This window comes from Argiope bruennichi, chromosome 10, assembly GCF_947563725.1.
Source record: "Argiope bruennichi chromosome 10, qqArgBrue1.1, whole genome shotgun sequence".
Lineage (NCBI taxonomy): Eukaryota > Metazoa > Arthropoda > Arachnida > Araneae > Araneidae > Argiope > Argiope bruennichi.
The window spans coordinates 14,479,040-14,492,855 of NC_079160.1; the positions used below are offsets into that span (position 1 = coordinate 14,479,040).

Sequence of the window (13,816 nt, forward strand, 5' to 3'; positions counted from 1 at the left end):
TTTGAATTTTCATTTCTTATTTGTATTTTAATGCCATAATATGAAGTATTTGTTCATTTCTTTGTAAAATATTGACTATCCCCTGAAATATAATTTAAGTAAGGTTTTGATATTTTTATGCTTTTAATGATTCTGTTACAAAGTGCTTTTTTTTCCCCTGAGATCAAATTTGTTTTTTAATTTTTTAGTAACTGATTTACCCAGTCTTAGTGAGGATTTTTACATAAAAGCTATTTTCATATAAAATATTATAAAATACAAAACTTCTTTATTGTCTAAATCTTTATTATCTACCTTTAATTAAAATGAGAATATAATTGGTTTAATTGACCAGAGGATTTTTAAAAACCATCAATAATTTCTTTTGAACATTAGTTATAAATATTTGTTATTCATTTTTGGTCTTTGAAAGGTTGACAATTTTTCTTGTGTCTTATATAAGTGTGCAAAGTTTGATTGAATTTAATGGAAAAAACATACATACATAGATGGCTTTTTCAATGACTATTATTTATATTAAGATAACATCTTTTCATAATGATTAATTATTAATTCATATTTAGGGAATTCCAAGGTATATTAAATTAAACACTAAGTTTTTTTTTTGTATTAAACTGAAAACATTATAATTTTTAGATTGATGTTTCAAATATATCTCAGGTCTATTTTTAAATATTGAATCATTTATCAATGTTTTTCTAGTATCATTATTTATGGTTGCATCTGAAATTTTACACTATAGTCATTTCAAATTTTGCAGTAAACTCTGTAGTAACAAAGATTGATTTCTTATAGCTTATTTCAGTTGGATATTTTATTAATTTAATATTTGCAATATGAAAAGAACATCCATTTTTCCTAATCCTATTTGTATTTTTCTCTATTGTATCTTTTGTGTGTAGATAAAATGTAGAAAAATCTATATATAAGGAAAAATAGATGCTCTTTTCATATTACAAATATTAAATTAATAAAACATCCAAATCATTTTATTAATTTAATATTTTCTGTTTGAAATTAATAAAAATATGTAAATTGTGCCAAATTAACCAGAGAAATGTTCATAATTTGATTATACAATTACCTAAACTGATTATCCTGCCAGAAAAAGATATTAAATCTATTATATGGTGTTTCCATTTCTTACTTAGGGGGAAAATGTAGAAGTGATTTAAATATTGTGACAATGATTGTAAATGTTATTTCACATTAATTCAATAGATGAATGTAAGAGATAAATTTAGAGGAAGACAAAATTTTGTGGTTTGAAAATATTGAAACATAATTTAACAATTTGAGAATTGAAATTTCTTTAAGGAAAATGTAAAATACTATAATTATTATTTTTGGAGCTGAATGCAAAAAAAAAAAAAAAAAAAAAAAAAAAGAAGAAGAAGAAAAGTATTTAAGGAAGACTTTAGAATTGGAAAGTATCATTTCTAAAATCTTTATTAAAAAAAAAAAGTAAAAGAAGTAATATATATTTCATTTAATAAAACGTTTTACAGTTGCTCATAGAAATTTAGAAGAATTTTCCCGAGATTAGTAAAAGTGAACTGCAATCATCTAAATAAATATTAGTGATTAATTTTCTCTTTGTGAGACTTATAATCTTGATTAACAGTGATACTTTATTATCAGTATCACAAAGCTGGTTACAGAAGTATTTTTTTAAGTTTTTGACCTTGAATGGATTAAATTACACTAAGCAAATCAAAAATTTGCATAATTTTGCTGAAGTGTGAAATTTGAATTTCACATATTTTAATTATTTTGTACTGTATTCTAACAATATATATATAATATAATATTTGATTATAGTTTTATGATTTTATACAATTTTTTATTGATTTTGAGTAATTGTTTTAATATAATAATTTTATGATAATAAATTATGTTTCCAAATTTTGTTTGTTTATTATTCAATATATTAGTTCTAGGAATTTTTCTAATAATGTCTTTTTATTACATTCATATTTTTATTTTTATATTTACAGTTGTGATATCATGAATGTTTTGGCTAAAATATCAAATTTGTTACAAGACTATCCAGATTTAATACAAGGATTTGGAATGTTTTTGCCACCCGATTTAAATTTACAGTTGCAAACAGGTAGCCTTTTTCTTTTAAATAAAATTAAGACAGTAGTTGAAGATGAATCACCTATCAAATCTGAAGATGAAGAAGCATCAAAAAGTCCTTCAAGGGAAGACTTGGTACTTATTTTTAACTTTTTAATTATTTTTTATGAATTTTTTTTTTTTTTTTTTTTTTTTTTTTTTTTTTGTAAAATCTCTATGTAAAAATTTGTATGTAATCTCTTAAATGCTTTTTCCTCATTTGTCCTTTTTCTAGTGAAAAAAAAAAAAAAAATCCAAGACACCAGTTATTCTAGAAAAATTTATTATTTTAAAGCTTGGAAATAAATAAAAATTTAGCATTATTTAATTAGTTTAAAAGGCTTATTTAATATTTTTTCATTTTATTTTAATGGAATGACCTTGGCCTAAGAAAGTTTTCTCAATTTTTGTCTTTTTTGACACTATCAGGATCACAATTTAAGAAGCTTTGTTAAAATCTGTCATGCCGATGTATATATATTAAATATGAATTCTATTTGCAATTTATGCATTTTGTTTTGTATCTTGGTAAAAATGTAAACAAATCATATAAGGCAAAGTAGGAGGTGAGCTAATGAAGTAGATAGTAAACTAATTTTTTTAAAAAAAAGAGTTAATTTGCATTTTTTTTATTAGTTAATTGCAAAATAAATTTTTCGGTAGTTTTTAAAAAAATTTTTTGAAATTATATTGTTGATAATTGATCTCAAGTATTTAATTAGTAATTATGAGTAAGTTAAATTTTCTGTTGGGAAATATTATATTAATAATGAATTGCTTGTAATAAGTTTGGTAAGAATGAAATGTTAATACACTATATTTATTTAAAATTTAGAATTTTTTTCTATACATTTGTAATGCCCCTGAAATAAATGTTACAGATTTCTGTACTTTATATGCAGTATTACCAGTGTATGTATTTTGTAATAAATTAGGCTTTCATCATGAATAGTACAATCGTATAATGCTGTATAGTTTGAATAAAACCACATTCTTCATCAGAATTATCAGAACAAAAACGCTATATTGCAATGGACTAAATTTATCACAAATTAAACTCTGCAATTTTGTCACTATTGCTCAAAATAATGAAGTGAAATGTCATTTGAAATTTTGTGCTTTTTATGAATACATTGAAGTTTAAAGCTAACTGCTAAAAACCAGCTGATTTTTAAAAGGATTTATGTATATATATATATATATTGATTCATTGTAAAATGGTCTCATCTATTTTATAACATGGAATTTCGTTGAAAGGTCTGGTGCCCAGTGTTTTCATATTCAGGTTTTACATTTTTTTTATTTATTAGATTAGTAAAACAAATATCTATTATAAATTTCAAATTTTTTATATTTTGCATGTTTCGGTTTCGTATATCTGTTAATAGCTGCAGTAATTTTTATGTTATTGTATAATAGAACTAAATAATTTCAGAAAATAGATAAAGATATCAATTAAAGCATGTAGGAAAGGAATAGTTCTACATATTGTTATAAATTTGTAACATTGCTTACCTGCACAGTCACTTTTCTGTTAAGGAAAGGAGTTTAACAGATACTGAATGGATGCTGAATAAATAACCCTTGGCAAACATTTGGTGACAAAAACAGAAATTAATGGTGGATCTTCACACAGGCATTACAGGTGGTTGCCTCATGATTTGAGGCCCGATGGGGCTTCAAAACTTGTATCATAGTGCTGGATCGGCAGCAAATTTTTTTCATTGCAGATTTGCTCAGAATTTTTTTTCCTTTTACTCAGAAAAAAAAGTAAAAGAAAAGTAAAAAAGGAAGAAACTAAATGAAAAGGAAAGGGGTAAATCAAACATAGGGGGAAATAACTATGAATAAAAAAACTAAAAATAAATAATTTCAAAAGTAGTGATATTCAAGAAATTTCTAAGATATAAAAAAATGATAAAACCTTGGACCCCCCCCCCCGAAATATTAAAACCATTTGTTCCAAATAAATTGCAATGTGATTAGCAAAATCATATGATTTAAATATTCTTATCAACTGAAGGAGATAAGGCATCTGAGACGAGGGACAATCTAAAGGTTTTCTATTTTTTCAGGAAAACTACTGTGTTTTATTTATTTCATTTAAAAGGATAATGTTTGTAAATGTAGTAAAGAATGCGTTAAAATTAAAATGAACTTTCTGTCAAATTATATCTGTCAATATTTCAGTATATTGCTTTTATGATTTATTTCAAATTTGTTTGCTGATCCATGAGATCCATTTTCTTTTCCTTGACTAACTGACTCACAAGTCAACTATTCTCAACTAACATAAGAGAAGGGGGGGGAGCCCACTTTTACAAGAAATGTCAATGCCATTTCTTGCACTGAAAAAGGGTGTGACATTGACCCCATTCTTGATCTTAGGCCGAGGGGATGACATTGTTTTGTAGAGATTTCTGTGTATTTTTGTTTCCTGTCCTCTACATTTCCTTTAAAATATTTCATTCTCATGAGATTTTCTTTTTGCTGAATTTTGGATGATGCCAGCTTCTATACAAATTTTGAAATATCAAGACAAACAAATGCCATTTTTTTTAAAATAAAAAATATAGTTTTTCTCATCTATCAAAAATATTTACTCAGTGCCATTTTTTAATGAGTTAAAGAGAATTCATTCTGTAGTTTTTTATATATGTTAATTTTTTTAAAAAAATTAACGTATTTAATAACAAAAAATAATAAAAAATGGAATAATAATTTAATTTAGTGACTTGCGATTTTCTTATTTATTTAATATTATTAAATAAAAGAAAATGTTTAAGAATTTTTATTTAAAAAAATTCCATAATAAATAAGGAATATATAACAATTTGAATTCCCCCAGTTAAAATTTTCTGAAAACATACTTAACAAAGAAAAAAAAAAGAAACCCTTGAGACATTATTTTTAGGATTTATTTCCAACCTAAATAAAAGCAATTGAAAAATACTCTTCATGCAATAACTTCCATCAATATATATATATATATATATATATATATATATATATATATATATTACAAAAAAAAAAAAAAAAGGGTTGCAAAAATTTTATTATTTTGGTACAAAAATCAGGCCAATGGTATTTGACTCAATAGAAGAAGAATTACTGTTAGCTAAACGATGGAGTTTTTATTAAAGTGAACTCAGTTATGGGAATGCCAACATTTATTAAAGCCAAAGAGTTGATAATTAAAGTCTGTGATTTAACCTTTTCTTGGCTGTGCTTTTCTTAAAAATTTATGAGTTTTTAAAATTTTAATTTAATGCTATGTAACACTAGAAAAAAATATATAGTTCTACCCTCCTAAGTAAAATGTGCCCATTCAGCAAATAAAATCTTTTTAATAATTTTTGGAAGCATTGACAATAAACAAAGATGAGGCAATGCAAGCATTTCATCTTGTTGCACAGGAAAAAACAAAAGGAACAAAAATTTAAAGGATAAGAACAAAGATTAAGAGCAAAAATTTAAACAATAAGAACAAAGGCAATGCAAATCCATGAAAAATAACTAAAACTGAAATTGTTTTGAAAGAGGTAAAAAGTCTTATTATTTTACACAGATTTGTTGTATTAATTGTTTTCTTATAAAAACATGATTTTTTAAATTATCTCCAAGAAAGAATCTGCAAGAAGTGCATTTAATGTATTTGAATATCGTGAACATTTTAATTATGAATATCAATGCAATTTGAATTGGATATCAAAGCAGTTATGAATATATATGTTGTGACAATTTCTTGTCTAATATAACAATTTTAATTGTTGGGAATAAAAAAAATTTAGTTTTTCCTTCATGATTATTGAAACAATTGCTGCAGTTTTTATATAAATTGGTGAAATATTTATACATTAATCGTACATTTGATACATATTAACTCTTTCTCTTTTTAATAAGTTAAATTCCATTATAAGTTTAATAACCAGAGCAGAACAGATTGTTAATATGGCAATAATGAAACTGAAGCCAATCAGGTTACTGGCAATAGGAAATGTAAAGAAAGTAGAAAAAGGAAGAGAAAGTACCACTTTGATGAAAAGAAAGAACAAGCTTGCTGCAACGGAAAAAAAAAATATACTCTTATTTCAGAAATTTCTCAAAGGAGCACTATATATTTTTTTAATGATTTTCACATCTTTTTTGACGGCAACTTAGAAGAAAAAGCTTTTGACATTTGCATAACTAAGTTAATGACAAAATGTGGTGATGATATTGAAATTCATTATTTAAAAGATGAAATACAGCATTTTATTAAATATGCAAAAAACAAAAAAACTTCACATTCAACTGATATGTATAAACTGATTGTGGATTACCTACAAACAATATTTCCTAATGTGGAAACAATTTTAAGAATTTTCCTCACAATACGAATTTGCAATGCAAGTGGAGAAAGATGATTTTCGGTTTTAAAACACACCAAGAACTATTTATGAAATACAATGAATCAACCGCATTTAGGGAGTTTTCACTATTAATCATTGAGAATGAGGTAGTACAGGAATAAGATTATGAAAAACTTATCCGACAAATTTTCCTAATTAAAAGCAAGAAAAGTGGTATTTTAAATTTTTTATGGCTTTCAATGCTTGTTTCTGTTTTTGTAGAAATTTTACTTCCATTTTTTTTGGTGTCTGTTTCTTTTATTACTATTTATCATTTTAATACTAAATATAAATTTTTGTCATTCCCAGAAAAATATAATTTCTTGTTATTGTTTAGCGTTATAAGTTTTATCATCACCATCCAAATATATAAACCTAATTTTACTTTCTATATCAGAAAATATGTGAAGGAACTCAATTTAGGATATCAGTGCATTTTGTGATATATTTTTGTTTCATTATATTATTTTGGAGCAGAATGCCTTTTTTTTTTGTTTTTTAATAAATTATAACTATTTAAGAACAGGACTTTTTAGAAGAGAAGGTGGAAATGTTTTTAATGATCAGTTTTGTCGATTTTCAACTACATAATATATTTAGGAAATATTATAAAATTTCTTTAAGCATTATTTAAAAAAATCTTAAAAGAGATAACTTCATATACTTTTTTTTTTATTACCTGCATTGTTAATAGAAAATACCACTCAATCCTTCGGTCAAAGGACGTTGAAATTCTTTATACCAATCCAAAGTTTTAAAGTGATATAAGTAAGAATATTTTCTCCTTATAGTTACTGAATAGAAGCGTCATTTTATCTTTTTATGTTTACAATTTTTTTTTTAATATAAAAAAGATGCAACTTTTTTTATCCATTTGATATATATATATATATATATATATATATATATATATATATATATATATAATATAATGTAGGAATTGCTAAAAAGTAAGCGCAATGTTAAAATTAAAAGTTAATATAAGTTTAATTCATATTACTTTCTTGTTATAAATAGAATTTACCTAGAAGGGGGCTCAAAATAATTTAGCGCCTGTGACCTCGTATTGTCAAAATCTGCCACTGAATTTATTGATTGAAAAAGAAGTTATGATATCTTTCTTAAAGCTTCTTAGCTCTATTACAAAAACCAATAAAAGTCGAGAAACTGAGCTTAGTCAGAAAAAGCAAGAATTTGTCAGATCAATCAAGAAAATTAATGAGTCCACTTAAGTACTTTGTGCTGTTGCGATTATTTGTTATTGATTTGCTGTTTCTGTGCTGCTGTTGGGTGCAGATGTTTTTTTGTGTGTGCTTTGCCTGTGTAAGTATTTTTCATTTGAAACTAAACATCTTTGTCATTATTGAGCCTGTTGGACTCTGTTCACCATATACCCATTGAACACATTGGGATATTATTCATAACAATAATATTTATGAAATAATTAATTATTCTATGAAAAGTTTGAAAGTTAGATTGAAAAATAAGGATGCAGTTCTTTTCACACATAATCAAAACTATTTTTGTTTCATGCTATGCTTGATTGTTAAAGATTCAATGTTTCTTTTAAGTATTATTTGCTTACAACATTTAAAAAAATGTCTTGTTCCAATCAACATAATATTTTATGTATTTACTCTGTAATAACTTTATGTAATTAGAAAATTTAATTAATTTAATATAGATAATTTGTTATTTTACCTCTGCCCCGAATTCGTTATATTGTAGAACATAAGTATATTTTACTAACTGATAACTGTTTTGTTTGTTATTTCATAAAATAGAAAAGTATTTTATGAAACAATGGATATAAATTTTTAATAGTTTCAGGCACATTTTGACTTGTTGGATATATTTGTAAGCCTTGTAAATCACAATATATGGCTAATGTTATTATATTCTGAATAGTGTACATATAGTTTGATTTTTTTTTTTTGAAAAAAAATCATTGTTTAATTATTAAAATATTTCCAACTTTGTTATAGATTTCATAAATAATTATTTCTCTGTGAATTTGTTTCCCAAGAATTATTTAATATATCATTTGTTAGACAAAATTTAGACTTTTTCTGTTTGCAATTCTTTGACAATTTATTTTTACTTTGTATTATTTTAAGATGGAGACTGCTTCCAAAGAGGCTGATCCAATTCTGAATCAAAATTCTGATGATTCTCTTGACAAAAAGAATCAACTTCTGCTGAAAGAAATAGATGACAACTATGCAAAATCATTTTTAAATAAAGTGAAAGTAAATATTTGGTTTTTAATTCTTATTATTTAAATATTTTACAACTGAAATGAAATTGTAAATTTATTGTCTTGTTTAGTACAAGAATGTTTTAAAGTTTGATAGATTTGAAATGTTTGCAAGGAAAATATTATTTCTCTTTTTAATGTGTTAAAGGAAATTAATTATAAATTTCCTAGCAGTGGCAGTTTAAAAAAGTTTCTTCTGCTATTGCAAAATATGTGATCAATTTTAAGTAATGGTTTTAAGATTTCTAGGAGGAATATCATTTGAGAATTTTTTTTTTTTTTTAAATTCTCACTTGCTTATGGAAATGTTTTAAAAGGTAACGGAATCATTGGCAGGATAGAAGGAAAAAAACTATAATCTAATTAAAATGCTGAAAATATGCTGAATGAAATTTTAAACTAAAATCAGCTAGATATATATATTACTTAATTTCATATTTTTGCTGAAAAGTTATTATTTTCTTTAGGAACAGTGACTTTTCATTATCTATTTTAATTGCATGTTAAAATGCTAAAATGTTGCTATTATTAAGAATTCAAACTGAGTTTAGTTTATATAGACGTGAGCTTACTAAATATACTTTTGTGAAAGTAAAGATTTAAATTGGCCACAAGTAACAAATTACATTAAAAAAATTGAATTAGTAAAGAAATGCAACTGCCACATTTTTGTCATTTTAGTTTAGAGTTATTTTGTTTTAAATCACAATTATTTTCCTTTGTAATATTTTACATTTTGTTGAATTCCGAGTGACTAAATAATTCATATGATTGTTATGAAATAAAGCTCAGCTTCGATAATTACTAAGTTCATTGATCATTTCGCGTGAGGCTTCAATTTAATTTTTTTAATGAAGTTCGATTCATATGTATTTGCAATTAAAATTTGTTTTATTTATATTTATAGAATGTTATTTTTTATTATTTATTTTTAATTATTTAAATATATATTTCAGTTAATTTTTTTAAATATATGTTTTGTTCTTCCTGTTTTTATTTTTTAATTTTTGGAATTTTGTTCACAATAGATTTGATTCACAATGAATTTTATAGCATTTTATATTAAAACTTATATATATAAATAACATAAATTTTGTTACTAATTTGCCACTGAAAAAAAGATCTCTTTGAAGCCATCCTTATATTCTAATTCAGAATTAAATGTAGTTTGAAAAATATAGTTATCATATAATTATATTCTTCTGTATTCTATGTTGAATATTTTAGCTGAATATTTAATCATATTTCTTTATCAAGGAACGTTTTAATGATGAAATACACATCTTTCAAAGATTCTTAGAACTGTTAGAATCGGTGAGAAAGAGTTCTGGGGTAAGAATTTTATAAATTTTATTTCATGTTTATTTATAATAATAAGCTAATTTTAAAATTAAGTATAAATTTGAATTATGATTGTATCTTTGAAATTTTTTATTTTCTTGAAATATTGATAAATCGCATGATTTTATTTTATTATAGAAAAATATCTTTTATTGTATTATAAAACAGTTACCTTCGATTTTTAGTTAGAATGATAACTTTTATCTTTATAAAATTATTCAAATTAAAATCAGATGATGCATTTGAGTTTTTGGAACTACTTTAATAAAATATGCAGTGAAACTGTTTTGCCCCTTTGGCATCGAAACTGTTTTGCCCCTTAGTCGTTTTAAATAGCATACACATGATTGTTTAAAACTGTTTTGACTATTATCATAGTGTGAATAAGTCTCAAGTAGTATTGAATAAAATATTTTACATGGTTATTTTTATTCATTAATATAGCTATTATTTTTATTGCTGTAAATGTAAGTAGCACTTTGTTTATTTAATAACATTTCCCCTAAAATTTATTTAATATTTCTCTTATTTTACCCTTTTTATTTGTATGGAAACTATCCAAAAATACTATATAGTGTTGCAAAAACTGTAAATAAGTTCTTTTTAAAAAAAGCTTTTATGTATAAATGGTAAATTTGACCAAATCTGCAAAATTCTAAAAGATGATGGAAGAATCCATGTGGATCATAAAAGATTATGGAAATTTTATTTATTTAATTTTATTTAATTTAAATAATTTCTGACTGACCTTTTGACACCTTGAAAGAGCTGGAAAAATTCTGCTAGATGATACTGTTTTTATTGAGATACCTGAATTTAAAGCTGAGCTACCAAAGCCAAAACCTTGACAATTGCAAAATCAAAATTGTTGCCAAAATCTTTATTGTTGGTTACTGCAAATATCACTCGAATTACAGTATGTCAAATTTACAAAAAAACTTGTCCATCCCATTAGCTTTCAAATGAGCCTACACTATATCATATCATTGTTCTAGTCCAACAGAAATTTAGTCTTTTGTTTCCAATATGTTGCTAAAATTGGCAATGTCAAAAAAGTCTGATTTTAATTTCCTGTCTGCTTTAAGCCTGATATTTTAATTAGGTTCAAGAAAGCAATTTTTAAAGGCAGATGAGAAAAGTAACTATATATACAGTGGAATATATCCCCCATCCTTTCTTTTGCAGACTTTTCTTCAAATGTCTATTTCAAAGAACGCCAATTCAGTAATTTTCAGTTCACTGTAGTTGATTTTGTATTTTACTAAGGTTTCGGTGCATGTAGCTGAGCTTTAAATCCAAGTATCTTAATGAAAGGAAAATCAGAGAAATTTATTCTAAACATGACTTTTTTTATTTTGATAATTGATATCATATTTGATAATTTGCTAGCATTTTTTCATAATTAAAATAAAAATGTTGGCAACCAGTGAAAATCAAACAATGGAAACAAAAGCCATCTGTGTATTTGCACTCATGATAGCATAAAAGTCTTCAATTTTGAAATATAGGCATCTAGTTATCATGGATTTGTTTCTACTACTGTTTTGCAGCAACTAATTCATTATTTGTCTTATTGTAGCTTGTACTATACATGTTTATCAATATATATATTTAAAAAAGCTGATTTAATTTCTTTCATTATTCCCTATAATTTTTTGCAGTGTTGTATGGTTAACTGATATTACCATGCTAATATGATGGTATGAGGGTGTTTCAAGAAGTAAAGAGACATTTGAGAAAAAATGCATTTATTCTAATGATAGAAAATTGAGACATACATTATTTTTTTGCATAATCACTGTGGACTTCAAGGCCACTTTTCCCAACTTTTCTCAAGTTTTTTGGTTCTGTGGGGGAAAAAAAGTCAGTCTGTTGTATCTGTAGCCAATTTTGCATCATATCAATCTTCATCGGTTGCAAATCTTCTTCCTCTTGGGGCTTTCTTCAGTGGTCCAAACATATAAAAATCAGTGGAGCCAGGTCAGGACTGTATGGCAGATGTTGGAGCACTTCGAAGCCCAATTCCTTTATTGTTTCGTCCGGCCGTTGTGCGCAATGTGGCCGTTCGTTATCTTGCTGCAAGATGACACCTTTTCGCAATTTTTCGCGACAGATTGATTCGTCTGTTTTCCATCACCATACCCCTCAATGACTTTCAAATTGTCCTCAGTAGTTGACATGAATGGCCTGCCTGATCTTTCATCGTCACTTAAAGAAGTTTTCCCCTGTTTGAAACGTTCTATCCACTCGTAGATTTTGCTTCGCGATAAACAGCTGTCACCATACTGCTCTTGAATTCGATGAATAATTTTCGCAGGTTTAACATCTTCCGCAAACAAAAAGTGAATCGCTAACCATCATTGCAGATCGACAGTGGCGCTTTCATATTTAATGATCTGCTACACTCCAACGACTAATGCGGAAATAAGAGTGATACATTGCATGGAAGTGTTGCTGACTATACTAATTTGATGCTGGATACTAGAAGTGTTACCAAATCCCGGAAAGAGAAATTGCAAAAGTCCCTTTACTTTTTGACTTTCTCTAGTATTATTATTTGTTAATTCATCGTTTTTAGATCAAATTATGATTGAGGTTCAGTTTAGCATGCACGCTCTTAGTTAAACTAATTTAGGAATAGTAAAATTGATTATATTAACATTCGGGATTGCAGCAGAGAAAAAAAATAATCCATATAATTAAATTGTTTTTACATATGTAATATTTTTCTCGAAAATTTTTGTTTCCTTCTCCCACTTCCTTTTTTTTTCTGAACATCCAGTTGCGAAATATATTGTGGTGATGCCATAATTAACAAAAGTAATTGGGCTTTTGTGTTCTGTGAAAAATGCAATGAAACTAAAACAAATTCAGACTAATTATAATTTTAATTCTCAGCTTTAATGGACCTGTTTTATTCAAAAGAAGAGAAACAAAACAATTGTTTGATTTATTTTTTACTTTTTCCTATCTGAAGTATACTGGAATAAATACTGTAGTCATCAAAATCTTGAATTAGAATTATTGATGACTCTCCTGGTTTCAGACCTTCCTATGAAAAACACATTTTTGAAATTTTGAAACTCAAAAATGTTTTAAGCTTGACAAATGAAATTTGACATATTATCTTTACACCAAATTTGTAAATTTCTATTAAAGTTTGAACAAAATTCATTCTCAGGAAGTGTTCGTGAACATGTGAACATTATAATTAAAAAAGAAAGGAGCAAGATATATGAATTCTGGTATGCTGATGTAGCATTGAAAGGGTAGATAAGTATAAAATTTTAATAACAAAATCTGTCAAGGGAGTGATGGTCTGTCACCATGCTTGCAAATTTGGTAGCATGAAAATGCAGTGACTTAGATAAATGAAATTTGGGATTAAGTTTTAACATTCTAAGTGTAATTTTATGTCAAATTTTGAACCAAATCTATTGAGCAGTTGTTCATATAATTTGATATATGATCTTATTAACTTTTTTAAAGAGTGTCAGAGAACGTTTCGGGAAATTCATCAAGATTAAAGTTCCGTCTGCGGTGCAATGGAGCATACTGCTTGTAAACAATGTATGAATTTTGATTTATTATTAATCCTTATATTAAAAAAGATGTGATATATTATAATCTAGGGCTAATTTATTTTAAATAAATAAGTTTGATTTTCGAATTAATTTATTTTTCCACTTTATTGTGTTGATTTAGG

The 13,816-nt window shown here is 25.6% G+C and overlaps 1 protein-coding gene across 2 annotated transcripts in view; it reads left to right on the top strand.

The window, feature by feature from the left end:
• Window positions 1-13,816, top strand: part of LOC129988398 (paired amphipathic helix protein Sin3b-like) — a 69,753-nt gene that overhangs the window by 3,729 nt on the left and 52,208 nt on the right. For both annotated transcript variants that reach the window (XM_056096622.1, XM_056096623.1), the window contains exons 3-5: window positions 1,998-2,217; window positions 8,630-8,761; window positions 10,027-10,101. In XM_056096622.1, the coding sequence (XP_055952597.1) occupies window positions 1,998-2,217; window positions 8,630-8,761; window positions 10,027-10,101 (427 nt within the window). The remainder of the gene's footprint in view (window positions 1-1,997; window positions 2,218-8,629; window positions 8,762-10,026; window positions 10,102-13,816) is intronic.